The following is a 27693-nucleotide window of genomic DNA, read 5'->3' on the forward strand; positions in this document are numbered from 1 at the left end:
GCATATGTATGTGTATATTATAACTGGAAGAGAGTGAATACTCTGGAAAAAACTTCCGTAGAAGCTTGGCGGGGCGGGGCGGGGGCAAAAAACTCAATTGTTTTGAACTGAATCGTAGTTTCTTCTCTTTTTTCTCATATTTTGTTTGCTTTTGTTTTTGTTTTAGTTTAGTGTTTGTCTCTTCTCTATATATAGTTTTGTTTTTCATTTTGCTTACATTTTGTATGATTTTTCTTTTTTGACTACAAATTCTTTGATTTTTGTTTTTAACTCTTAATTCAATATTTTTTGTTTCTTTTGTTTTTGTTGTTGTTTTTTTCATCTATTCAAAATTCTTTTGTACAAAATTGAAGCAGCTAATATTGCAGCATATTGCTCCACATATTGAGTAATACTGCCGATATATATATATATATATATATATATGTAGATATATACTTCGAACTTCTGCTGCCCTTAGACTAACTAACAAGCGGTATATATATATATATAAGTATATACATATATATATGTATATATGTGTGTGTATGTAATTGTGTAAATCTAAATCTTAAAACAAAAATGTTGACTTATGTAGGTAGAAAAAAAATAAAACGAAACAAAATGCTCGACAACATCTTCATTCATTGATACTTCCTTCATGTCTCCAAGGAGGTTACCACCAGATTGTGGAATACACTCGCCGATTCGCTCATCATGGCCGCCTGGCCACAGGAATCGGCTGCACTGCTTCCCGCACTGCTTGCCGGACTCGGTGTGCCCAGACGTAAGGCATCCATAATGACCTCAAAGTCTTTTTGATTCTGATTCATATCGAAGTCAACCAAATCCAAATGATGATCCGATCCATTCGATGATGAGCTGCTCCCACTGTCCCCCCCTCCGCTGCCAGCGACGACGATATTGGGATTCAATTTGGCCCGCTTGCTGCTGGGACCATCAGTGCCGGCGCCAGCGCCCATGCCCATACTCATGCCGATGCCCATTCCCATGCCCATGCCCATTCCCATGCCCATACCCATGCCCATGCCCATGCTCATACTCATGCTCATGCCCATGGACATGGACATGCCCATGCCAACACCAAGCCCGACCACATCCAGGGGGCACTCTTCAATGGCGGATATCAAACGCTGAGGTGGTATATAGAATTGGGAAAGGGCTTCCCGCACCAGACGATCGCTCTCATCCTCGCTGGTGCTTCGTAAACGTTTGCGAGTTGCTGCCGCTGCTAGGGATGATGCCTTCTCCAGTTGTTCGGCTCCTTGGGTTATTTCTGGATCAATTAGTGGCATGGGGGCATTGATGGCGCTTAATTCCCGATCGAGTATTTCCAGATCATTGACAAGGTTGCTGCTGCTCGATAAATGACGTTTACGTGAAATGGGCGATACAACGGCGGTGGTTGAGGCGGCAGAGGCGGAGGCGGAGGCTGATGAGGCGGACGATGAATTTGAGTTTGAATTTGGCGTTGAGTTGACAGCGGTTAAACTGTTGTTGTTGTTGTTACTGCTGGCGGCGGTGGAGGTGGAGGTGGAGGTGGCGACGGCGGCGGCTATGGAGCTGGCTGGATGATGATGATGACGCGTCCCCACCAATTGCGGTTGATTTTGAATGGAAGATGTGGTGCGTAAGCTGCCAGTAGTTCCACTGTTATTAGTCGTCGTCGTCGTCGTCGAATTGGATGAGTTGGATGTTATCGGGATGACAGATGAACAATGATTATTTACTCCGCCGGCTACTATTGAATCGGTGTATATCAATGCTTTGTTGTTGTTGTTGTTGCCATTGCCATTGCCATTGCCCATTGGCTTGGCATCATCCATATTTGGCTGGAAGAGGCTCTCACGTGCCAATTCCACGGCAGTGGAGCTGTTGTTGTTGTTGTTATTATTTTCGATTCTGCAAAGAGAAGCGAAAAAGAAAGTGAAGAAGGGAAAGTTAGTTGAATTTCATAATAACAAGAAAACACACACAAAAAAAGAGCAAGCAAGAGCAGCGAGAGAGAAAATGAATTTTCATAGGTCCAATGTTAGAACCTGCCACTCGATAACAAATAATACCGTTATTATTAATTGCCTCTAAGCAGCAATTGCAATTATTTATTTCCACAGTAATCAAGTTTTTATCGATAACATACGATGGACTAGGTTTTTTTTTTTCTTTTACTTCCTTTAATCAAATTTGCCTACATTACATCAGGACACATTTTTCATAGTAGCCAGAAGGCGACACAAAGAGAAGGGTGGAGGAGAGGGCCGAGGGGCGTGCAAGTTAAGCGAGTTTAAGGGAAGCAGATTGGAGACTAGGCTTTGGGGCATTTTGGGGGGGTTGCTTTGGGGGCAAGTTCGGCCCGTTCTCTGTGTTCTTTTAATTAACTGGGCCAACTGTTGTGCATCGTTTGATGACCAGCAGCGAAGTAAATTTCAGCTAATTTCTCTTTCAATAAAAGCAACAACCAACCACCACGCCCACAGCGCCCATGACAACAATATGGCAACCATTTCAAGAAGACAGAAAGAGAGAGAGAGAGAGAGAGGGAGAGAAGTAAGACTGTGAAATTAAGGTAAAAGACACATAAAAATGGCAGTAGAGCTGATACGTAGGGTTTTTTTTTAGGAGGGAGGGTGGGTGGAGACGTTTTAGAGCGGGGGGCAGTAGGGTCGGTGGCGGGGCACACAAACTCTGGTTGTCGATTAAGTCAGTGCGGCGACAACGCATTAAAATGCGCAGCTGAGCATGTCAATGTTGACTTTTAAAGCAACAATAACTGACAACAAGAATGACTCGGTAAGGGGGAGGGGCGTCATCACCGAATGTGGGGGGGTGGGGGGTTGCTCGCACGACCTGGAGGTGGTAGCCAAGTGAGAGAGAGAGAGAGAGAAATCGAGACGAGGGGCCTCTGAAAAAAAAAAGCGAAAGTATATGGAAGTACAAAAACACCAAAACGAAACGCAAAGAAAAACAAAACAAAAAAAATAGCAGAAAATCGCTGGCAGAAACCAGAAAGCGTACAAAAAAAAAAAAGAAACGAACAGGAGGGGCGGGCGTTATGTTGGGTGGGAGGGTACAGGAGGAGGTTGGCGTAAAGTGTGTTAGTTTTGTTGTTGTTGTTGTTGTTGGCCCCCATAGTCTGTGCACCGTTAAGTTGAAATGATGGACGATGGACGGGCCAAACACACACACACACACACAGAGAAATGGGAGCAAACCTTGTCGAAGACTCGTGTAGAGAGACGTGATGCGATAGGTAGGAGGAGGAGAAAGGGATGCGGGAAACATAAGGGAGCGGCGCTTCAAGGCGTCGCGACGCGGCGTCACACAACTAACCAACGACCCAAAAAGAGGAAAAACAAAATGAGGTGTCGCCCGACCGCCCGCCGCCCCCCGCCAGCAAGCCAGAATGGCAACTGGTGAAGGGAGTGTGAGTCGAGTGGACTGACTTAGCGTGGCTAAGCTACCTCTTCTCTCTCCCTCTCCCTCACACTCTTACTAACTGCGCACAAGTGCAGCAATTAAATGAAGAAACAAAAAACTTGTGGGGGGTAGTGAATATAGAGTAGGGGGAAGGGGGAGGGTGGAGGAGTGTTGTAGGGTAAAAAGATTGAAAACGTTTTGACCAACAAATTGACAATCTCCCGAGGAATAATTTAAACAACAATCGATTAAGCGTAAACAGTGTAACTACTAACTAACCTGCTAGGGGTAATCGATATCTACGAAAACTTTTGGGAAACACGCCCTAGTGGGTGGGTGAATGAATATTTTCTTTCATATGAAAGGAGCAAATTATATACATATATTTGCGCATATGCGCTCACTTTGCATACTAATCATTTAATTACGCATTTTGTTTCGTTGTTCATCATTTCGAAGGAAAAGTGACCATCGCAGTTTAGTGACGTCATTAATTTATTTATTTATTTATCAGCAGCAAGCAACCTGCCACCAGTCGCCAGCCACCAGCCACCAGGCTAAAGCTTTTGAGATTTTTTTTTTCTGTTTTTGTTTTCTCTCTCTCTCTCTTTACTCATTTTTATTTTTTTTTTCTCTTTGTCGTCTTTGATTTTTGGTGACATTGAAGAAAGAGTGAGGGAGACGAAGTGTGTCGGGGCGGGAGGGGTGAAAGAGGAGAGTAAGTGTTGTTGTTGTTGTTGTTGTAGCATGCGACAGACTATCTACCACCAACGATAAGCCCTCAATAACTGTACAATCGAGGTGGGTGCAGTAAAGTGCAGCGAGTGATCTGCGCGTGTATGAGTGTGTCTGTCTGTGTGTGTGTGTGTGTGTGTGTGTCGTGGTGGTGTCTTATCTGTATTATTGTTATGCGCACGTTTTCAATGGTCGTTGCTTATGTGGCAAGAAATACATACATATGCATTAATTTACATGCATTTAACCAAATGGCCAAGAGAGGAGTTCAAGGCCAATTCCATATCTTATTCCCCCCCTCCTCCCTCTAAAAGGCTGTATTTCTCCAACTGATAAGCAGCGATTACAATTAGCAACAAGCAGCAAGTTAAACAAACTAAATAACGTAACAGAATTGAAAACCCGTTTTTGTTTATAACATTGTATAATCTTGAATTGTGCTAAAATTGTTTTTCCATACATACATAATTATGTTAAAAGAAAAGAGAGAGGAGATGTGCTCAAGGGATGCGGATGCACACACACACACACACACACACACACGCATAAAATACATACTACACAATTTGTTACCGAATAGATGTAGATGAAGATGATGATGATGTTGATGAGATGGTGATAATGATGATAGGACGCGCAACAGTCACAACAACAACAACAATAGTAGTAGTAAACAATCAAGAAAGATAGAGATAAAGAAAAGGCAAAAGGCAAAAGACAGACAGACAGACAGACAGTTAGACAGACACTGCCAGCTAGCTAGCTGGCTACAGGAGAAACGAAGATAACAGAAAAACTATAAAAATGTCGTCGTAGTCGCGAAATTATTACGACGACGCCACAAAAATGGGGCGGCCGTGTGGCCGTGCTTGTGTGTGTGTGAGAGAGTTGTCTGTTTATGTGTCGGTGGGGGGAGCCAGAGTATAGAGTGGGTTATATCTCTTTGTGTTTGGTGCTCTCGTGTCAGTGTGTTTGTGTGTGTGTGTGGCCTGGGGTAATGGTAGTGGTGGTGGATTGAGCGAGCATTTGGAGCGTCGTTGGTGGGGTGGGGGCAGAGCGGGGCGGGGAGGTGGTATGTTTGTTGTAGGTAGGTTGAGATTCGGTAAGAGATTGAATAAGCATGCCGCCAGCCACCGCCACCGACATCAACTTTTGCTTGTGCCATGAATCGTTTGTGTGTGTGTGTGTGTGTGTGTGTGTGTGTGTGTGTGTGTGTGTGTGTGTGTGTGTGTGTGTGTGTGTGTGTGTGTGTGTGTGTGTGTGTGTGTGTGTGTGTGTGTGTGTGTGTGTGTGTGTGTCTGTCTGTGTTGGTTTTGTTTTGTTTTTTTAAATATTGATATTCCGATTCCGTTTGAAATATTTTTGCATCAATTTACTATCCGATAACAATGATAATTAACGTATGTAGATACATACATACATATGTACATACATACATATGTATATAACTACATATGTTTCTAATGATATTGCTTTATAAGCTATCCACAAATAATATGACCAAAGAGTTTCCCTAATTTGATCAACCTTTTTGTCTGCTCTCTTTTTTGTCATAAATTAATTTTAGTTTTCCATCAAAATTTCTTGTTTTGTTTTCCTAAGGATCTATCTGGTAATAATGTATCTGGTATTTTAATATACAAATTTGATGTAAATACGGCAGCACTGTATGTGCATACATACGTATGCATGTGTGTATGTATGTATGTATGTCTCTCTCTCATTAACATGATGTAAATTTTTCTCATTTTAATTCTGTTTAATGAATTTATCGATTGCGCTATGCTATTCATATGCTTCAGCACGTATGTTTTCTTTTTGTCTCTGTATGCGAACGACGCGAGCGAACGGGGAGAAAACATGTCAAAGAAAACGGAAACGCAGCAGCAGCAGCAACAGCAAAAGCCAAACCAACGCGACGACTTTGAGCCGCCGCCGCTGCCTCAGCCTCTGCCGCTGTCAAGCAGCGCGCAGCAAGCAAAAAGCAAGCCAAAAGGAAAAACTATGTACACTTGGTATGTTTTGTGTGTAAGAAATTTTGAGCGAGCGCAAAAGAAACAAAAAACCAAGAGCTTTAGGTTTGTAACGGCATTTTGTTGATGTTGTTGTTGTTGTTGCTGCTATTATTATTATTATTATTAGTGTTGTTTAAGAGAGGAAAAAAAGAAAGCCAAAAACGTTTGTTTGTTATTGTAAACTAAAAACATAGATAGATACATACATACATACATATATATGTACATATGTATGTATGGATCACATGCAGTGAAGGAGTTGCAGTCGCTGCAGGAGCAGCTAAGCGGCGACAGGTACAAACATGCATGTACATACAGAGTGATTACAAATATTAACGGTAAAGGAAATGCATGGGCAGCAAAGTCAAAAGAGCATCGGAGTAAAATGAGAAGTTCAAACTGTTTTTTATGTTGCTGTTGTTGTTGCTACTGGCCACCAGGCTAACGACTCACACACACACATCTGCGCAAGCATGTTTGTTACGGAAAGTTTTTTGTTTTTGCAATATATTATGATGAATATAACTTTAGTAAAAATCTATTCTTTAAGAAACATCATACCTATGTATGTATGTATGGATGTATGTATGTACATACATACATATATACAAACAAGGTAAAAACTAAACATGTTTGGCTGGGACGAACAAATATTAACTTGTACGCTGGCTCAAGGTTTTTTCTTCTTTTATTTTTTGTTTTTTTTTTTGTTGTTTTATGTTAAAGCTGCTTGTGCTTGCGTTTTGACTTTTTTAGTGGAGAGGCAACGGCGGCAACGGCTGCTGCTCTCTGGCGGCCTCCCCACCCCTTGGCCAAACTGCGCCACTGCTGATATCATTGCTGTTGTTGTTGTTGTTTTAGTTGCAAGTGGAACGTGATTATTTCCACGAGCAGCGCGCTACGTTTTTTTTCATTTATTTTTTTTAGTGCACACACAACATTGAGAGATAGAGTAAGAGAGATGGTAAAGAGAAAGAAAGAGAATGAGTGGAAAAACAGCGAGAAAAACGACTTGCATGCCTGCATATGTATGTAGGCATGTGTGTGTGTATGTATGTATGTACATGCATGGCCTATGTAATTATGTATTTGTGCTTTGATTTCAGTTTTGTTGTTGTTGCTGCTGCTGTTGTTGTTGTTGCGTTTATTTCGTCGTTGTTCCTGTCTGTATTTTTAATTACACTTTGTGCCAATTTTTCTCTCTGCCTCTGTCTCTGTACTCTTTGTCTTTCGGCGTTGTTGTTGTTGTTGCTGGTTATTGTTGTAGTAGTTGTATTTGTTTTATTTTAATATTTATTTCAAATCGGATGCCCTTCTGGACAAATTTGTTGGAAAATTACCAACAACAAACACACACACACACATACACACAAGAGTTTTTCCATTGTGTAGTGTGTTTGTTGCTGTTGATGGTTGGTTTGGGGCCAGGCCGTTGCTTTTTCTTCTTCATAATCATCATCATCATCGTCATCGTCGTCGTCTTCTTCTTTGTTGTCGTTGTTGCCTTCTCTGTCTCTCTCTCCCTCTCCCTTCTGTCTTATGTGGTGTGTTGTGTGTGTGTGTGTTGTTTCTGTTTTTGGATTTCGTGTCGTGTTTCTGTTTCGGCTTTATGTCTCTTTGAGTTGCTGTTGTTGTTGTATCTGCTTTTAGTTATGCTTCGTTTTGCTTTGAGCTTGGCCTGAATGCTCGTTACATATAATTGTCCGTCTCTGTCTCTCTCTCTCTCTCTCTCCCAGTCTTTCTGTCTATCTGTATCTGTGAGTGTGTCTTTACTAGTAGTTTGCAGGTTGCAGCAGTTGCTGCTGCTGTTGCAATAATGAACTTCGGAGAGTGGAAGGGTGGCTAAGTAGTACGTCGTCGTCGTCGTCGTCGTCGTAGGCATATATAAGTATGTATAGCTTCAAACTAGATATAGGCAAAAGAAGACAGAGAAAAGGCAAGTGGGGGAGAAGTAGAAGAAGTAAAATACTAAAAAGCAAAGTCGTCCTTTTCCTCATTGAAGCCATAGAACGGCGAACACAACACAATCAACACCTCCTCCTACACAGCCCAACACAAAACGACGACGTAACCAACTTCATTTGTCTCTCTCTCTCTCTCTGTGTGTGTGTGTGAGTTTGTTGGTTTTCTTTCTCTTCTGTCACTGATGCTTTTGCTTTGTCTGAAGGGGTGAGCCCAGAGAGGGAGGAGAAGAAATTGCAGGCATTCTTAGCTCTAATTTATATAGTATTATTAAACATATTTCAACCATTTCTCTAAATTCGTCCCTGGCTATCACAAACTAATTTCAATTTGTAGCAGAAAATTAAAGAAGATTTTTTTTGTTGCATCTGCGATCATTTATAATTCGAGAAATCGAAAAAGTGCGCTCAATTTCTGTCTCTCTCATTACTCTCTCCCTCTGTATCACACACACACACACAGATAGAAAAAAGATATGGCGTTTTTTAATGGTTTGTTGATGGTGAAGAGAAATGTGTAATTAACAGATTGAAAACGTTTAACCTCAGCTCTTCAAAAAAAAAAAAATGTATCTACATATGTATGTGTGGATAGTGTATAAGGTACCCCCCTCCCTTTCACACATCGTCCTCACAATCATTCGATAATCTTCTCGACTAGTCTTATTCACTCGAAAAACGCAAACTCTTCTTCCTTCCAGTAATCAGTTTTAAGTTTTACTTCACTTTTAGCAAACGACAGAAAAAAAAAAACAATTATTGCCGCACTGATGCACTGATGTAAAATGTCACAGATTTTCTGCTCCCTCGCAAACGCAACGCCTACTGTTTGGCCTTTACAAGCTGATTATGATGCAGACGCCGACGCCGACAGAGCTCTGTCGGCACCGCTGCTGCTGCTGCTGAAAAGGGCAAAAAGGAAAAACACAAACGCGTGGGGGGAAAAGGTTCGTTTTGGTCGTCGTTAAAATTCATTTTCGGGTTTCTCTATCTACTATTACGGATGTATGTATGTATGTATGTATATTGAATGTGTACTCACTTGGGCAGATTCTGAAGATAACGCATTTGCTTCTCGCGTCTCAATTCATCGGTTAGACGGCAATATGTATTGTTTATACAAACGCTACGTCTTAGATTTGCTTCCGAATCCTTAATGCGTTCCAATTTATGGGCACACAGCTGCAAGATGCGTTTACGCTCCTCACGTTGACGCAGCTTTGGCGATATCATGGGGACGCGAGATCGATGATGATGATAACCCATTGGGGGCGAACAACGTGGCGGACCAAACATGTCCGAGTCATCGTCGCTGCCGCTGCCACTGCCGCTGCCGCTGCCATTGTTATTGGCATTTGTATTGGTTGGCAAGGTCATTGCGCGTTCTGGTACGTCCGTTTGTTTGTTGGCACTCACACTCGCTCACACACACACACACACACACACACACGCACAGAAAGGCAGCGGAGTGAGTGGGTGGCTAAAGTTGATGGTGGTGAAGGGGGCGGGGGAAACAGCAATAGATTTTGATACTGCTGCTGCTTCTGTTGTTGTTGTTGTTACTGCTGCTGCTAACAAGGTAAACCACAAATTTGTTGTCTATCCGTTGCTGTTGACTTCTTTACGAAATGTCTGTGTGTGTGTTTGTATTTTTTTTTTTTTGTGATATTTTTTGTTAGCTTTTGATTTTTGGTTTTTGCTTTTAGGAGGAAGCAACTTTTTGCATCACACACATAAAATGTGGCGCAGCGACGGTGCTAGCTCTTTCTTTCTCTCTCTCTCTCTCTCTCTCTCCTACACTTGAGCTCTTTTTTGCTGCTGCTGGTTGCGTCTTCTTTTTGTTTTTTTTATTTTATTTTGAGATTTCACTTCACAATTACCGTTTGCATAAAAAAGTTTGCTTGCTTGTTTGTTTTATTTCTTGCTTTTGCCGATTGTCTCTTTACATGTGTTTTTGTAATTTTATATTGTTATTGTAAATTAAATTCAAAATAATCCACGACTTTTGAATTTTTGCACTTTAACACAAAAACAGAAAAAAAATTGGGTTTAGAGTTATAAGAGAGATAGTAGGCACACAATTGATAACAACAAATAGATTCAGTGGGCACACGGGGGGGTATAAGAGGAGAGGTTCGGAAGCGCAATTCAATCGTAGACGACGTTAGGCAGTGTTTTGCTTAGATTTCTACTTGCTTCTTTTTCCTGTTTAATAATAAGGAGATTACAGTTTGTTGCCTCTGCCTGTTGAGGATGCAGCAGCAGACGACATTAATGGGGCGAAGGGACCGTTTGGGGGAGAAGAGGGTCGGCGAGAGCGAGCGAGAGATTGATTGTATGTGTGTGTAGTAGTGGTTCACTTCTTCCGTTTTTTTTGTTCAAAGTGTTAGTCGTAACTGATTTTCGTTTATTTCTTTAATTTATATTGGTATTAACTCTCTTTTTTTTCGTCTTGTAACAAACAAATTAACAAACAAAATAAAAAACAAAATTTTTATCAATGTATTTCTCTTCTTTCTTTCCTTCTTTTGTTGCTGTTGTTGTGTGGTTTTTCTTTGATGCCGTTACACGAGGCGAGCGAACGTCCGCACGGTTCTCGCGTTGAATTCAAAGTGCCAGTATTTCCCGACCAGTATTTCATATTTAAACTCCCGTCCCCAACTTTAATGCACGATTGTGTGCGCTTCGCTCTCTGTTGCTTAACATTCCCAGTATATGATGCTCTCTCCCAGTATTTGATGCAAAAGAATTAAAAAAAGAGAAAAATAGTTACTATTAACAGTCTGTTGAGACTCTCTTTGAGTGTATCGTCGTTTGGCACAGATGTTCGATGCGTATTTCGGCTGTTTTTTGTTTGTGTGCCGAGCGGAAGTAAGCATTCAAAGAGAGAAAAGTAGCAGAAAACGTTCGCATTTAAAGAGAGAGCAATAGTATTAAGAGAGTGTGGCCAGTGGCCTACGTGCCATGAAGAGGCTTCAATGATGTCTCTGCATGTATGTATATATATATGTGTGTGTGATATGCATGCAAGTGTCGCAAAAGATTTGCCCACCGCATAAATGCGCGCGTGTCTGTGAATGTGTTTGTGTGCGTAAGTATCTGTGTGTGTGCCATTTGTAACGGAAGCAAAACGCAAACACGCGCGCCGCTAGGCAATAGGTCCAAACAGTAGACGGGTGGGTGTGCTAGGCGAGGCGGGGGCGTAGAAAATGTCACTTTATTTGCAGGTCAACAAAAAAAATGTATAGAAATTTAAAAGATTGCAACGAAATAAAAACAAAACAAAAAGAAAAACCAATTGCGGCAGACACTAAAACAATACATAAATATGCTTTAAGTCAAGGAAACGTCTTAACATAGCATGATTACATAGTTATTTTTCCAATTTAAAAAAATTGTATGAATTATTATTGTAAATTAGAATTTACTGTATGACTTGCATATGTATTTATGTAGTCTGTAATGTCATCCTTAGAATTTACTAAAATGTTCCAAAATCAATTATGAGTCTTCATTTGTGGTAATGTTTTTTTTTTTTTTTGCCACTTTGGTTTGTCTTACATATAAATTAAGATAAATTCAAATTACGTAATTAAGGCAGGAACAACAAAAACAACAATACGAACAACTGGTCTAACAATTAAGTATTTATTGCTTTCAATTTGCTGCACGATAACAGTGGAATCTCAAAAAACAAAAAGGCAACACACTCACATATACATACATATACACACTCATGCATATATGTATGTATGTACATACAGATGTGTGTGAGCATAGGCCGTCACACTAGTAGGCTCACTATTGCGCCTACCTGTATGAGGAATCATCGCGCGCGCTTTTTCATATCGTCTGGAGTTGTAGATATTTTTTTTTTTCGGTTGTTTCTTATTTTTTGTTTGCCGCCGCCCGCGATTAACACAGGGCATGCGCTTTTTTTCACTTCTAGGTAAAAAAACAGTTGCCGGACAAAGAGAGTGGGAGCTGGCGAGAAAGAGAGGCAGAGAGTGGAGCGAGTGAAAACAAAATCGCCAACGCTTTTTTTTGTTGTCTCCATTGGTATCTCTTGTTGTTCTTGTCTGGTTTGCCTTCGTCGCTCCTGTTAAGCAAAACATTTACTAATCGGCCATATGCACATACACACATGTACATATGTATATGTATCTCTGTTCCCTTTTATATATGTATGTATGCATGTATGTATGTTTGTAGGTATTAGTAGATATGGACACTGGAACAGGCATGGCTTTAATTTTAATTATCAATAAACAATATTATATTAAAACTGTATTTATCCCTCCAGTTATTAACTCTTCTCACTTTCACACACATTTTGCTCTCTCTCCCTTTAGCTCTTACAAAATTTTTAGCGCGCTTGCTCTCTTTAGCTTTTGTCGCTCTTTACATTTGCACAAAGCATTTAAAAATTGAAAAAGGACCAGACCGCAGCGCACAGTGGTGCATATTTAGGCATTGCATATAGAAGGAATCTTGAATACGTTTTAACATTTACATAGCAATGCATTGAACTTGCTTATTGCTTATCACAACTATGCACAATAAAGATGATTTAATTTATTTTGTATATAAAGCGTGACACAAATTACTTTCCTACCACTGTGCATCGTGTGAATGAACGTATAAAAAGTGAGAGCGTCGTCTGGCAGCGTGCTCCTCAAACTCATAAACGAAAATCAATGACTCCCAATACGCGACGTTCCCCCACAGCCCCTCGTTCGATTCAACTGCAACAGCAGCTACTTCCATTGCCATCTCTTGTTGTTCCTTTTCCCCCTTGTTGCTAATGCCGTCGCTTTTTTAAGATGCATTAAAAATTCAATATGTTTGCGGGTGATTGTTGGATTCGAATTATGTATGCATTTATGAATCCTTATATGTACATATCCTTATATGTATACATCGTGTATATGTACATATGACATGTATGGATGTGTGTGTGTGTTTTAGAATCGATGGGTACAAAAGGCTAATGTAACGGCTAACCGGCGAAAGCATTTGCATTTTATTTGCCTTAACCCTCTCTCACTGTTGCGTCTGCTCCTTCTTTCGCTCTCTCTCTCTCTCTCTCTCTCTATCACTCTTTTACTACCACTCTCTTAGCCTGTTCGCCTCTTCTTTTGTGTGTGTCTTTGGCATGTTTGTTGCCTTTGTGTTTATGCTTTCAACATTGATACGTGCCACTTTTTGCCGCCAACACAGATACACACATGCACAAACATACACGCAAATAAATGTAGACACTTACATTAAGAAAATAGAAAGGGTGGTGGACAGTGGGCAGCTGGGTAAGTTTTTTAATTAATTGCGGCCTTGCCACATACACATACATACATATGTACATACATACAAAGTATGCTCATATGTACATATGTATGTATGTATGTACATTCAAATAGCCCACAACCCTATCGCTCTATCTCTCTTTCACTGTCATTTTCTCTCATGTTGTACTTGGACAGGGAGAAAGCTAGATACAGTTACAGTTAACCAAAAGTAAAGCTCGATTAACGGTTAATGAAGGCTTAACAGGTAATTGAGTGAAAAAGGCTAATACATACATACATACATACATACATATGTATGTATGTATGTATGCTTGTTGATGCGCGTGTGTTACCAACTCCCTCCACACACAACAAAATGAAACATTTTAGAATTCATTAAATTTGTACCTTTAGCTTAACCGGGGGCAATCAAAAAATAATAAAAAAAAAAAAAACACACGCACACACAGTTCATCTTAAGCCTTAAGCTCTATACCCCTCTCTGCCATTCTTTCTCACTCTTGGTGTGCTACTCGTTATGTTCCTCTCGTCACCTGTAAATGCATTTTTTGCGCTTCGTTTCGTTTCGGTTGGTGCTTGTTCCTCTCACTTACTCACAACTCAACTTAACTTAAACTTATCGCATAATCTATTGTCAAGACAGATTGTGAGAGTCTATAGATGTATGCATATACATATATGTACATACATACATACATACATATGTATGCATCTGTGTCTCTCTCTCTCTGTGAGTGTGTGTGTGATTGTTATTGCTGTTGCAGCTATGCAATATTTTTGCTTTTGGCACGTTTTGATTTTGTTGTTGTGGTTGTTGTTATTGCTGCTGCTGCTGTTGGCGTTAAGACGTAAGACCATAACGTAAGACCACTAGAAAAACCAAAAAAATTCAACAGAAAATACATGTACATATGTACGTATGTATGTATGTATGTACATATTAATTCAAGGTTTCCATGGTATGATTGTTGATACATATGTACATAAGCCTGATTCCATAAATTGCGGTAAAAACAATATTAAGTTGCTCTTTAGCTTAATTCTGTCTCTTCTTCCCCTCTGCGTCACTCTCAGAATAATATACCTACATATGTATGTACATATGTATATACATACATACATACATACATATTCCACAAGGGCAAAATTGTGTTTGTATGTATGTACATATCTGTGTGTACATCTTTTGTTGCTCTTTTGCACTTGGAAGGATTTTTCACTGGATCCTATGGTCAATATAATTGTATGCAGGTATTTCGATACATACACAAATACATACATATGTATGTGTGTATGCTCTAAAAACAAAAAGAAATCTCTTAAATTTCGTAAATTACCTAAAAAAAATAACATTTCAGTTTGGGGTTTTTTTTAATAAATCCATTTTGCAAGATACAAATATCAATGACGTTACAAACATTCAGTGATGTCCAATATATACATACATACATATACATTTGTATGTACAGTGAAACCTCGATATAACGAATCTGAGGGGGATCGCAAAATTATTCGTTATATCTATTGATTCGCTATAGGTACTGAAATGTAAAACCTTAGTCCTTTCAAGGGACTTAACAAAAAATTCGTTATATTGGGTTTTTCGTTATAACGAAGTTCGTTATATCGAGGTTTCACTGTATTTAAATCTGGATGTAATTTGACTTAGCATAAATAAGTATGTAGCTATGAATGTATGTAGATACATACATACATACATATGTATGTGCTACATTCCAACTTTCATCAATTGAAAATTAAAAGTATTTACTCTGCCTCTGTCCGCTCCCCGTTTATCAGTCTATTCAGTGTGTTTTTTTTTCTTCATTGTTTCTCTATTTTTCCCTCTTATTCTCTTTCTCTCTCTCTCTCTCTCCATCTCTGTCTTTCTGCTTGAGTGTGTGTGTGTGTATTTCTTTGTTGCTTTGTAAGGCCATGCCATGTGTTTGGTGTGTGTGGTTTTGGTTTGCTTTCGTTCGTTCGTCATCGTCATTATCATTCTCATCATCAACAACGTCATCATCATCATCGTCAACAACATGATTATCGCCATACAATATATTCATATTCGTGGTGTTCCACTTAATTGTCAACATTTTGTTTACGTTTAGCGAAAATACTTTTTGGCTAACTTTAAGGTAAAGCCCAAAGATACAATTAAGCATACAATACACACACACACACAGACTCACTCACACACACAACAAGCTAATAGTGTTGCTCTATTTTCATGTACTCTTTATAAAGGCGTTCCCGCTGTGCCTTAGAGACTTTTGAATGTTTATTATCCTTTAATTAGACAAAGGCATAACTGATAAGCGAATACTCTGAAAAAAGGAGACATTTCTTATATTGACAAGCCATTTCCATATTCGTCAAGTGTCTGGTGAGTATCTTTACATATCTATTATACGTACATACATACATACATATGTATGTATATATACATACATACCTAGAACTTAAATTCTTGATCAGCATGACAAACTATGGTTATATAGTCACGTACCTCTGATATTTGTTCTTCAATCGTAATGCAAAACTTTGCTCTGCACGATCACAAAAAAAGAGAATATTTCAGTTTTGGGGGAGAGGGGAAAAGTAGATTCATGCTTTTTTAGGCGAATGTTAATCAATTCAGCAAGAAATATATTATTCTCGTTATGAATAACTTGTTTGTCGCATTTCGCTTTCAATTTCTCTATTGAACTCATGAGAAAAAGCCACAGGGCTAAGCTAACTTCCTTCAAGCCGAAATTCATATACCCTAAAGAAGTCTGGCCCTTAAAAAGACTGAGGGGCTTGCGGACAAAAGGACCGACAAGGCTTGTGACGTCATGCCAAGTGACATTATTAAACAAGAGCACGACAAATGGAAAAGGGAAGAAAGATCTTCAATATTTAGTTTACACTTAAATGCATACATGAATGTGTACATCATTATCTATGTACATATGTGTACGTGTATGTATGTATGTATGTATGTATAAACCATTTTGATTTAATTGCCTTTATTTTTCAATTTGTGAACAGAAACAACAATAAGCAGCGAGAAGCAACGATAACAGGCCAAATGGAATTTCCGAAAATCATAAAAAAATCCCCCTTCCCGCAGCTCAACAAATGCTTGTACAAATCGAATAAATGAGTGAGTGAGAGAGACCAACCACAACAAGAAAAAACGCCGACGCTGACGTCTATGATACGCACACACACACACATCCACGTTTGTATGTATGTATGTAGAAACGAAACCGAAGCGTCGACCTGTATTCGCGCGCGCTTTTTACGTTCGGCCTGTCATAGGAAGAATACCTGTGCCGTGTCTTTGTCTGCATGAAGATGCAGACACATCTACATACATATGTATGTGTGTCTGTATGAGTGTACAAATGTTGCCATTTAGCGCACAGTGCAGCGAAAGAAAAGTCAATGAGTGAAATATCTTTGAAAATAAACATGTTTCAGTTTAAGAAAAATATGTGTAGAAGTTTTCAGTGAAATAAATAGATTTTTATGTGTAGATACTTATGTATGTATGTATGTATGTATGTACTTATGATCTTGACTCGATTTATTTCATTGCGGATTGTCGACCACGGTGCCACACTAGGCTCAGCCTCAGTCAACAGCTGGCGGCTGTCAAGAGGCAAAGCCAAAGCAGCTTTATGCCCATAAAAAAGAAAAAAAAACATTGAGCGACCGCACCAGTAAGTAAGAGTAAGAGAGAGAGAGCAAGTGAGAGAGCAAAGTGGAGGGAGCGTAAAGAAATAGGAAAAACAAAACCGAGTGCAGAGCCGACAATTTTATTTGATTTTTGCAAAGAGACCCCCAGTGTGTGTGTGTGTATGTTTGTTGCTGTCTCTCTCTCTAGCTTAAGCGTGTGCTTGAGCATAACTATAAGTGTGTGCGTATGGCTGTGTGTGTGCAAGTGTGTTGTGTTTGTTTGTTTGTTTGTGGGTGGATGGATGTGTGAAGCTTTTTTTTTTTTTTGGTGGCAAGGTTGTAAGCAGTTGCGTTATGCGTGTGTGTGTGTGTTTTTTTTTTGGGTTTTATTGCCACTTGCGTGTGCTGCTATTTAGCGCATTTAATTTAATAATTAAGTCGCTGATGAAGACAACGCGCTGCTTTTCGGTGTTAATACGGTTGTATCTGTAGGTAAAACGAGAGAGAGAGCGAGAAGTATCTACAAAATATACATACATACATACGTGACATTGAAAATGTATGCTACATCCATACATACATACAAACATATGTACATATGTACATACGTACGTTCATACTTGCATTCTGATGAAATAATCGCATTTAGTTATCGAGTGCATTACTCGAAATTTCCAGCAGTTACAGTTACCAAGTAAACTACTAACCCCCTCCCATTATCATTATTACTCGACAATTGTATGACTATGATAAGAAACAAACAATTTGCAAAACAACAACCCAAGGGGGCAACGAAAGACTAACTTAGTTAAACCGAAATATGTGAACTTTGCTCGTGTAAGCTTTGCCAATCTTCACTTATGTACATACATACATATGTACATATGTATGTATGTATGTAGTTGCAACTCTCAACTAGTTTAAGCATAGCATTTTAATATACATATATGTACAATTGCCGCTGTCATCAAGTTGTATAGAACTCAAAAAAAAAACAAAAAAACACTGTCTTGCCAAAACTGTATGTATTCGTGACCTAATATTCAATGGCAAAAGAAAAAAGGAGTGCTAGGCCAACAATTATCCATTTAACACGATTTTTCATTAGAAACAAACCAGTATTTTCCCCTTTCGGTATGGTATTATAATAATCTGCCTATGGGTATTTTTCTTAGTATTATTTTCCCTTCATAAGAATTGTGAGTCATATGATAAAACAAGAGCAAACAACACTTTATTCTATCTCTCTTAACTATACATACAAACATGTGAAAATATTTGTACATATGTATGTATGTATGTATGTATGTATGTAGTTAAAGACCTTCTCTAATTAATTGTCGGCCAATGTCCCAAATATTTCGTAAATCAAAATAAACATTACCTTGGGAAATACAGATAGTATGTACATATGGATGTATGTACATACATACATACGTACGTATTTTTTAAAACGTATGAATCAATATGTATCTATAGAAAGGGTAATGCCCCACAAAATAAAGCATTGACCAAAAGTGACATTGGGTTATTCAAACGCGCTGAGTCAAAATGTTTGGCTTTGGGCCGGTCATTCCACTACACTCCACTCCATTTCGTTCCGATTCTCACACCCTTCCCCGTCCACTTCCACTCCCCTCATTCCACATTCCCTATCCCTAACCTTGAGAAGACGAAGCTTTAGCACAGCCATAGGAATAGCCTAAATACTCCCGATTACCATACACACACACACACACACACACAATATCACGAAGAGAGCAAACGGGAGAGAGACAGAGGCAAACAAACTGTTAAAGATGGAGCGCAGCGCAGCCGAAAAATTGTCGGCCAAACACTTTTTGGTCATGGTACATGTGGGTGGTGGGAGGTTACGGTGGGGGTGGGGTAGAGAGGGCAGGCAGTGGTGAGAAGGGGGAACAATTATCTTGTCACCCATCCACCTTCGTCGCCTCCTCTTCTCGCATCTTGGTGGTTATTTTGGCCACTACAAAGCAGGCTAACAGCTCACCCGCATGCACAGTCGTATGACCCCCTCCACACCCTGCATATCATCCCTACTTTGTCTGTCCCCGCTCCTCTTCCCTTTGTCCACATGTTTTTGACCCTCTCGACAATAATACTATTTCACTCTTTTTACGGTTACACGTGCGGCGTCGTCGTCGTCGTCTACGTTGACGCCATCGCCTTGCCTCGCCCCCCATTCCCCATCAAAATCCAACATAACAATGACCGTAACAGAAACAGAGCGCAACATTTTGCCGCTCTTTATACGACTTTTCTCTTTAAATTTGTCTCTTTCTGTTTGCTCTCTATCTCACACACACGCATACAACACTTACGTACATTTACTCTGAGCATTTAATGAGTTTGCTTCGATTTAGTGTTCAGTTTTGAAGGGGGACTTTTTTTTTTCTTTCTCGTTTTATGTGTTTATTTTTTTTATTGTTTTTGTTGAAAATGTTATTCGGCTTAACCTAACCACACATACATAATTTAATTAATTTTGGAGACGAATTTCGATTACGTATGTATGTATGTACGTATGTATGAGTATCTAGAATAACTAAAAGACGATAACAAATTCTACATCATTTCAAGGTTATGTTTGTGTGTTCGTGTGGCATAGATAGTATCTAGTATCAGGTACATTGGCTAAAATCTATCTTTAGTCAAATATAGTCTGTTTTTTCATTCTTTATTTTCGTTTTTTTTTTTTTTTTTTTGAGTACGTATTCCCTACCTACTTCCTGTTGTGTTTGTAAACAATGTCATTGTACAAATGTATGTATGCATGTTTGTGTGTGTGTGTGTATGAATAAAAATAAGAATTGTGCGTCAATGCGCGATTCATTTGGATTCAACTGAGATTTACAAAGTAGCCTCTACTAACTAACTAACCTAAACTAAATGTACGTATGTATGTATCTAATGGCCAATCAATGATTATGACGCTTTCAAGTTTAGTTCATTTTATATCTCAAATTCTCAAGTTGATATCAATTTGTTGTTGTTTTTTTCGCCACGTTCCATTCGATTTTCGCCTTGCACGCGTGTAAGTTGCCTTCCACTTGATAAGAAGGGATGGTAAATGACGCTGATACATACACCCATACGTACATACATACATACATACATACATAGAAAGTTTACGGTTAGTTTTCTAACGTGTTTACGAGTTAGTTTGTGTTTTTTTTTTTGCATTCAAAAATTGTTGATGATACAAAACGAAAATGAAGATCAGGCTAGACCAAGTTTGTGCCTTTTTATGTTTTCTTCCTTTTCCTTTGGTCTTTTTCTTCTTTTGGTTTGAAACTTAAACTGCAACTGAAACGAAAATGTTGAACATTTCATTCCCTTCCCCCAGGGTTGTTGGTCCCTTTGTTTTTGTTGGGTTTCCCCTTACCTACATGATATGTATGTATGTGTATCTGTATGTACGTGTTTTTCAATACATACTTGCATACCTTCTTGTAACGCCCCCTTTGACATGAAATCATTTTATGGTTTTAGGGAGAGGGAGAGAGAGAGAGAGTGAGAGCTAAAGAGGAAGATGTTGAAAAGAGGGGACATGGAGAGGGAGCGAACAAGGGCGAATAAGATAGCCAGCCGGACGTAAAGGCAAAAGGGAAGAAATATTCGTATGCTCTTTGAGTGACTTTTAAATGGTTTTTCTTTTTTTCTTCTTTTATTTGACTGATTTTTTTAAAGGAATGTACCTATGTACATATGTATGTATGTACATAAATAACATATGTAATCTAATAACATACAAATGTACATTTGTAGGAATATTAAGGTTGTTTTGCATACTAAAATTAGAGAAATTATTCATTTTTCATTAAATATAATTTGTATTAAAAACTGACAAAACGAGCACATGGTAAAAACGGTTTTCATTTACGTACATACATACTTACATACATCCATACATATGTATGTATGTACATATGTATGTACATGTGTATTTGCAAACTTAGATTCACCAGTGACACGAAAGGCTAACGAGAGGATGTCAAAGTGATGAAACATGTACATACATGGGTATGCATGGCTGTATGTACATACATACATGTGCAAATTGTGTGGTAAAGGACATCTGAAAATCGTTGAACCGATTAAATTGTAATAACCAAAGATTAAGCCAAGAATGATCTTTAAAACAGCGAAGAAAAAAAGAAATTAAACACAAAAGAGAGTAACGAAATTTACATATGTATGTATGTACATACATACATACATAAGTAACAAACTTTTCACTTTGAGAAATTTTTTTTGTAACAGGTTTTTTAATTTTTGTTGTTAAAACAACAGAAGCAACATGAAAGACGCATTCGCATTTAAACAATAAACAAAACAAAAAAAAAAGCACAACAATTTGATGAGCAGGAAAAATGACGGAAGTTAAATCAAACGTCGACGCTGACGTTAACGCGGCCGACGACGGCGACGTCGACATCACTGCAGTTGATCATGCTGACATTGTTGTTGTTTATTGTCAATTTCAATTACAATCCTTACCTTTTTTGTTTGTGTTTTTTGAGCGCGAAAAACACACAGCAACAATTACATATGTATGTATGTACATACATATATGACAATCTCTGCGGCAGCAAAGTAAATGCTGTCGCTACCGCTGCTACTGCTATGGCCTCTGTTTCTTACGCTGTCTCTCTCTCTCTCTCTCAATCGCTCTTTCTCTTGGCCTGAGTGTATGTGTGTGTGTGTGTGTGTGGAAGTCTTCAAATTTTGTTTTCATTTCGTTGTATCTTTTTGTTATAAATATATTGACAATTGAGTGGCCGATTTGTTACTGTTTTGCATAAGTAACAAAATATGTACATTCATACATACATATGTACATACATAAGTAGATATGTATTTACATATGTATGTATGTATGTATGCATGTGTGTTATTGAGATCAGCTTCAAGTTCAGCTTAGTTAAGATATTTGCTGGCATTGAGAGGTGATTTGGTGCCACAATTAAGCGAGATAAACACAGAAAGAGAGGGAGTGAGAGAGATAATAGGAGGGGAAGATAACGTACAAATGTACAAATTACAATTTTTATTACAATTATTTCCTATAGTCGAAGAGTTTCGATATTTTCTTCAAACTCCTTTAACCGCAATTGTCTTAGTCATCAGTTTTATGGAATATTTAAACCAAAACAAAACATTGTTTTTTTGTTTTCTTAAATTCATATTTAAGAACAAACAAAGCAACTCTCTCACCAGTTTGTACATATGTATGTATGTATGTGTATATGTACGAACTAAATTAATTTGTTTTCTCTTTTTTTTAGGCTATAAATAACAATTTCACAGATTGTTAATTAATATGGTAAATAAACACACTTTTAATGTGAAGCATGAAAACTTTAAATAAAGATAAGAGTTCATAAAGGAAAAATTGATATTTTTCTGGAAATGTACTAAATGTATTTTCTGTATAATCAAAAATAAATCTAAAACAATGTGAAATCCTTCTAATATGTGCAAAGGAATCATCAATAAATATTGTTTTCGTATTGTCTTTGTTTTTGTATGTATCTTTGGTCGGTAGAATACATACATAATTATAACATTTTTTTTAGGTCAAAACCTGTTGACACCATATTCACACACACACACACATACAAATGGAACTTGACAATTTCAACAACTAATAACATTAAATAGCAACAACAATAACGAGAGCAAGAAAACCCCAAAGGAAACAAAAACAGTAAAGCAGAAAAAAAATGGGAATCATAAACGTAGCGCAGGGGGATTGAAAATAAACAAAATGGTTTGTTGTAATGAAATGATTTGCTTCTATGGCTGCTCTTTTCGCTTATCAATATATTAATTGAGAAATCAGGTAGCTAAATCTTGGCCTTAAAGAAGTTATTTGCTACGCCCATGTAAACCGCTAAATAATAAAAACAACAACAACAACTCATTCGTGTGGCGATTATCTTGAAATGAGACCAAAGCACATACACACAGGCACACACACACACACACGTACATATATACACTTGGTCTGTGGAGAGACACACACACACATACACAAAAGTTAAACGGCCGCGCAACAATAATGTCTCTGCCTCTGTTGCGCCTGAGTCAACCAAAGAGTCAAAGAGTCACACAAAGGAGCGCGTAAGAGTGCGCGCAAATAAAAAGAGAGAGAGCATCGACAGCACCAGCAGATAGAGCGAGTCGATGGCGTCGACGGCGAGGTCAAACACACAAACAAAATTAAACACAAGTGAGCAAAAACAAAAACAAAATGAATATTGTTTTGTAATGGCAATGGGTAAGGCGGTGCAGAGCGGGGTGGTATTCCCAATCCCACCACCTCCGCCAGAGTCTAGAGTCTAGGCTGTATGTCCTGGCTGAACATTTGATTATTACTTTTAATATTTTTTGCTGTTTCTGCTGTTCATATTTGGCCAAAAATAAGGAAAAATACAAAACGAAGCAAAAAGGAGAACGCGCGCCCTTTATGCACACTTGTACATACATATGTACATGCATTTATGTGTTGTGTGTGTGTGTCTGTACGCGAATGAGTGTGTATTTCTGCAATTATACTGGTTTGCCGTGTGCTGCTACCTCTAAGGTCCGATAAAAGAAAAAAAAACACAAAATTAATGGGATTTTGCACGCCGTCTTGGTCTTCATTTTCGTTTTCTTCCTTCATTCATTTTTGGTATTGGGTTACTCTTGGCCAAGTTAATCTGCACCCCTCCTCCGTCCCCACCCCTCATGTGTACTAAGCAACAAACTACACTCCACTAACATTATCTCTCTCGCTCTCTCTCTCTCTCTCCACCCATCGAGCAGTAAAACTTTCTAAGGTTTCGGCATAGGCTACAGTTAGTTAAATATCATGCCATTGCGTCTCATAATTAATAATCAACGTTTGTGTATCTTCCAGATACATACACGCACACACACACACACACACACAGACGGTGGAATACACCTTGTACCTTGCGAGAGAACGTATCTTTGTCCGCGGGTGCTCCGTTGTTAACTCCAAATTCGGGCATACAAAAGGCCTGTAGATCAAAAAATTTTAGCCAAGGAGGACCTCTGCAAACTTGGTTACATACCACGCTTCTGGGATTCGTCGGCCGCAACCACTGCCGATCCTACTCCAGTTTATAACCCAGCCGGTTGGCCCACTGTGGCGGACGGGGGCGAGGGGAGGAGCCAGTCACCTCTCCATTTACTTTTCCCGCCTCTCAGTATTGGCCCCGTTTTTTCGTGGTGTGGGTGAGAATTTTTATCCAGTTTTCCAGTTTTCTGCGAATTTTCATTGTTGTTGCACAATTTCTTCCTCTTCTTCACACCGGCACAAACATCTGATCGCCCCAGTGTTGAATAACGAAGAAAGACAAGGGGAGCCCCTAGCCATAAAATCGGCAGGTGGCGCCTCTGATTAACCGCCCGGATTTGAATTCAAATTCAAAATTGTAACCATTACCGCAATTTTGTGTTTGGATACTGCCTCCGAACTGGGTTTCTTGAACCAATGGATAAATTTGTGGCATCGTTGGATCACCATTCCCAGCCAGAGAGTGATCCATTGGGCAACATGAGCGAGGAAGCCGTATTTGGCCGACGTCCGTTGATCGGAATATCTCCTCCTCCAGTACATGGCAACGCAGCCAAAACACCCTTAGCGTGTGCACAAGCAGTGCTTAACAGCCCAGACGTAACGTCTTTAGCTCCCAGTCCCCCAGTGATCTCTCGCATAGCTGAGCTGGACGAACTTGGCGTGTTAGTATGGCAGTTAGATCACTTGTTTAACAAGCGGGACGACAACAAAAAGCCAGTGCGACATATCAATATGAGCACAAAACAAGCCATAGTAAGGCTGAAAGAACTCCAAGAGTTGCTCTGCCAGAAAGCGTTGGCGGGTATGTTCCAAAAACCCAGGGATGTTCAGGAAAGGAATACGCAAACCTCTCCAGCGGCAATACTCCTGGGCAAGCAAACAGCAGAGCCAGAGCGCAGAGACACACCAAAACGCCCACGAGAGGACGCGGCAACGCAACGAAAGACGCCGCCAAAGAAAAAGCGAGGAGCCCCTCAGTTTCATGAAGAGCGGGTAGCCAGCTCCCAACATGCCGATTCCAACAAGCCAGAGGATAACAGTGCAGACTGGCAGCAAGTCACGGTCAGAAGGGCCAAACGGACGCCCGCGCCAAGGCAAAAACTACCAAGACACAGGTCAGACGCTATTCTAATAGCAAACAAGGGCAGCCTAACGTACAGCGAAATGCTAAAAATTGTCACTCGTAGCGAGGATGAGAATCTAAAGGCTATCGGAGCGAACGTAAAAAAGGTACGACGCACCGCAAAAGGCGATCTCTTGCTTGAGATAGAAAAACCCATGGGTAACAATCTCCAGCAAATGAGCGTAGACATCGGCGCGGCGCTTGGAAGCCAGTTTGAGGCCAAACCCCTAACTGAGGAGATCAGACTCGATATCAAGGATCTCGACGAGGAGGTAACCAGAGACGACATTATATCGGCATTTTGGGCAGAACGCCAGATTCAAATACAACCTCAGTCAATAAAAAGCCTCCGCCCAATGTACTCAGGCTACCAGCGGGCCACAGTGAGCGTCCCAGCATTGACAGCCAAGGAAATGCTCAAAGTCAGCAAAATTAAAGTTCGCTGGAACGTTTGCCCAATTAGCATCAATAACGCTCCAAAAAGATGCCTCAGATGCCTAGAGTACGGCCATATTGCGTCGAAATGCTCCAGCAAAATCGACAGAACGGGACTCTGTCTAAAGTGCGGCAAAAGCGGGCACAAAATAAGTGAGTGCGTCAACAGCCCCTCATGCTGTCTATGTATCGCCAGCGGCGAGCAGAACATCGGCCACATAGCAGGCAGCCAGAAATGTGTTCATGGCCCAAGAGGAGGGATTTCGTCTCGCCATGATTAGATTAATCCAAATAAACCTCAATCACTGCGAGGCGGCGCAGGACTTACTAGTCCAAACCGTCAGAGACCTACGCACAGACATTGCCATCATAAGCGAGCCTTATAGAAACTTATCGTCTTCCCAATGGGTCCAAAACAACTCTGGAAAGTCTGCGATTTGGTCGTGCGGGCCTACACCGGCACAAGTACAATCTCCAGAGTCTTTCAATGGTTTTGTGATAGCCAAAGTATCCAATTACTGGATCTTCAGCTGCTACCTCCCTCCCTCTTATAGCCTCGGAGAGTTTAGCGCCGTGATAGACGAATTGGCAGACCAGATTCGCAGCCACAGGCCGGCAATTGTTGCCGGAGATTTTAACGCCTGGGCATCAGAATGGGGTAGTGCATCAACCAATGCAAGAGGCCAAACTCTACTAGAAGCTTTTGCCACACTTGATCTGGCACTTCTAAACACAGGCGAGGAATACACATTTCAACGGGGCAATATCGGCTCGACGATTGACCTTACTTTTGTAAGCAATGCACTTTGCCCTTACGCACGGTGGGAAGTGAGCGATACCTACATGGCCAGTGATCACAAGGCAATCCTATGCACTATCGAGGGCCGGCGTAGATACGACAGACCAACAGCGAGACCCCAGCGGTACAACACAAAACGCATGGACATGCAAAACTTCACCAGCACACTAGCTCAGAATGTCAACACCGCCACATCGGCAAGAGGACTATTCGAATGGCTGCGTAACGCATGCGAGTCCAGCATGCCGCGTAAAAATACCTGCCCAAGGGAACACATACCGACATACTGGTGGAATGATGAGATCGCCAACCTTCGCAAGGAATGTCATATAGCCAGAAGGAGACACCAACGGAATCGAGTTAGCGATGATTGCGAAACTCTCCGCATAGAATTCGAGCAGAAGCGCAGGGACCTCAAACTGGCAATTCGCCGCAGCAAAAGGAGATGCTTCAATGACCTTCTTGTAGAAGCGGAAAACGATGTATGGGGCAGACCGTACAAAATCGTGATGAAGAGGCTAAAAACCAACCAAAGGACAGAGCCCCACTCTGTTGATGACATGGACCGCATAGTAGGAGAACTTTTCCCCCCCAGCCACCCACCAATAGTCCCGCAGCACCAATGGATGTGGAAACTATACCTCCAATAAGTGTACGGGAGTTACTGGCAGCTGTTGCGCGAACCAGAGTCAGGTCGTCCCCGGGCCTCGATTGCATCCCCAACGAAGCTCAAAAAATTGCGGCGTACCAGCATCCGGATATATTCGCGTCTGTATTCAACAAATGCATTAATGACGGAGTCTTCCCAGATCTGTACAAGAGACAAAAGCTTGTGCTGCTACCAAAGCCAAGAAAGCAAGCCGGCGAAGCCACAGCATACAGACCTATATGCCTTCTGGACACGACAGGCAAAGTGCTTGAAAGAATCCTAGCGGATAGACTAGATGAGGCACTACATTCTGCCAACGCACTGTCGGATAACCAATTTGGCTTCCGAAAGGGGCGATCTACTATCGACGCTATCCAAAAAGTGGTGAGCATAGCACGCAATGCAATAGCCGGTGATCGATGGAAAGGAGGTGCCAAGAAGTATTGCATTATAGCCACTTTAGATGTGAAAAA

At 40.2% G+C, this 27693-nt stretch overlaps 1 protein-coding gene and 1 long non-coding RNA gene across 3 annotated transcripts; both read right to left on the reverse strand.

Annotated features, from left to right (window-relative positions):
- Positions 1–561: 561 nt before the first annotated feature.
- Positions 562–9933, reverse strand: LOC6638040 (homeotic protein ocelliless). The gene is made up of 2 exons (XM_047011451.1): positions 9171–9933; positions 562–1902 (listed from the first exon to the last, which is right to left on the reverse strand). Exons 1-2 carry the CDS (start codon positions 9503–9505, stop codon positions 639–641), a joined length of 1599 nt encoding a protein of 532 aa, XP_046867407.1. The 5' UTR covers positions 9506–9933; the 3' UTR covers positions 562–638.
- Positions 9934–10122: 189 nt separating this feature from the next.
- Positions 10123–24268, reverse strand: LOC124460509. Of its 2 annotated transcripts, none has more exons than XR_006954420.1 (3): positions 24207–24268; positions 24084–24152; positions 10123–10146 (listed from the first exon to the last, which is right to left on the reverse strand). It is a non-coding gene; the product is annotated as an uncharacterized LOC124460509 (long non-coding RNA). The 2 variants fall into 2 exon arrangements; XR_006954419.1 differs by lacking the exon at positions 10123–10146 and adding an exon at positions 11901–12227.
- Positions 24269–27693: the final 3425 nt, after the last annotated feature.

The sequence above is a fragment of the Drosophila willistoni genome (assembly GCF_018902025.1).
Source record: "Drosophila willistoni isolate 14030-0811.24 chromosome XL unlocalized genomic scaffold, UCI_dwil_1.1 Seg141, whole genome shotgun sequence".
NCBI classification, from domain to species: domain Eukaryota; kingdom Metazoa; phylum Arthropoda; class Insecta; order Diptera; family Drosophilidae; genus Drosophila; species Drosophila willistoni.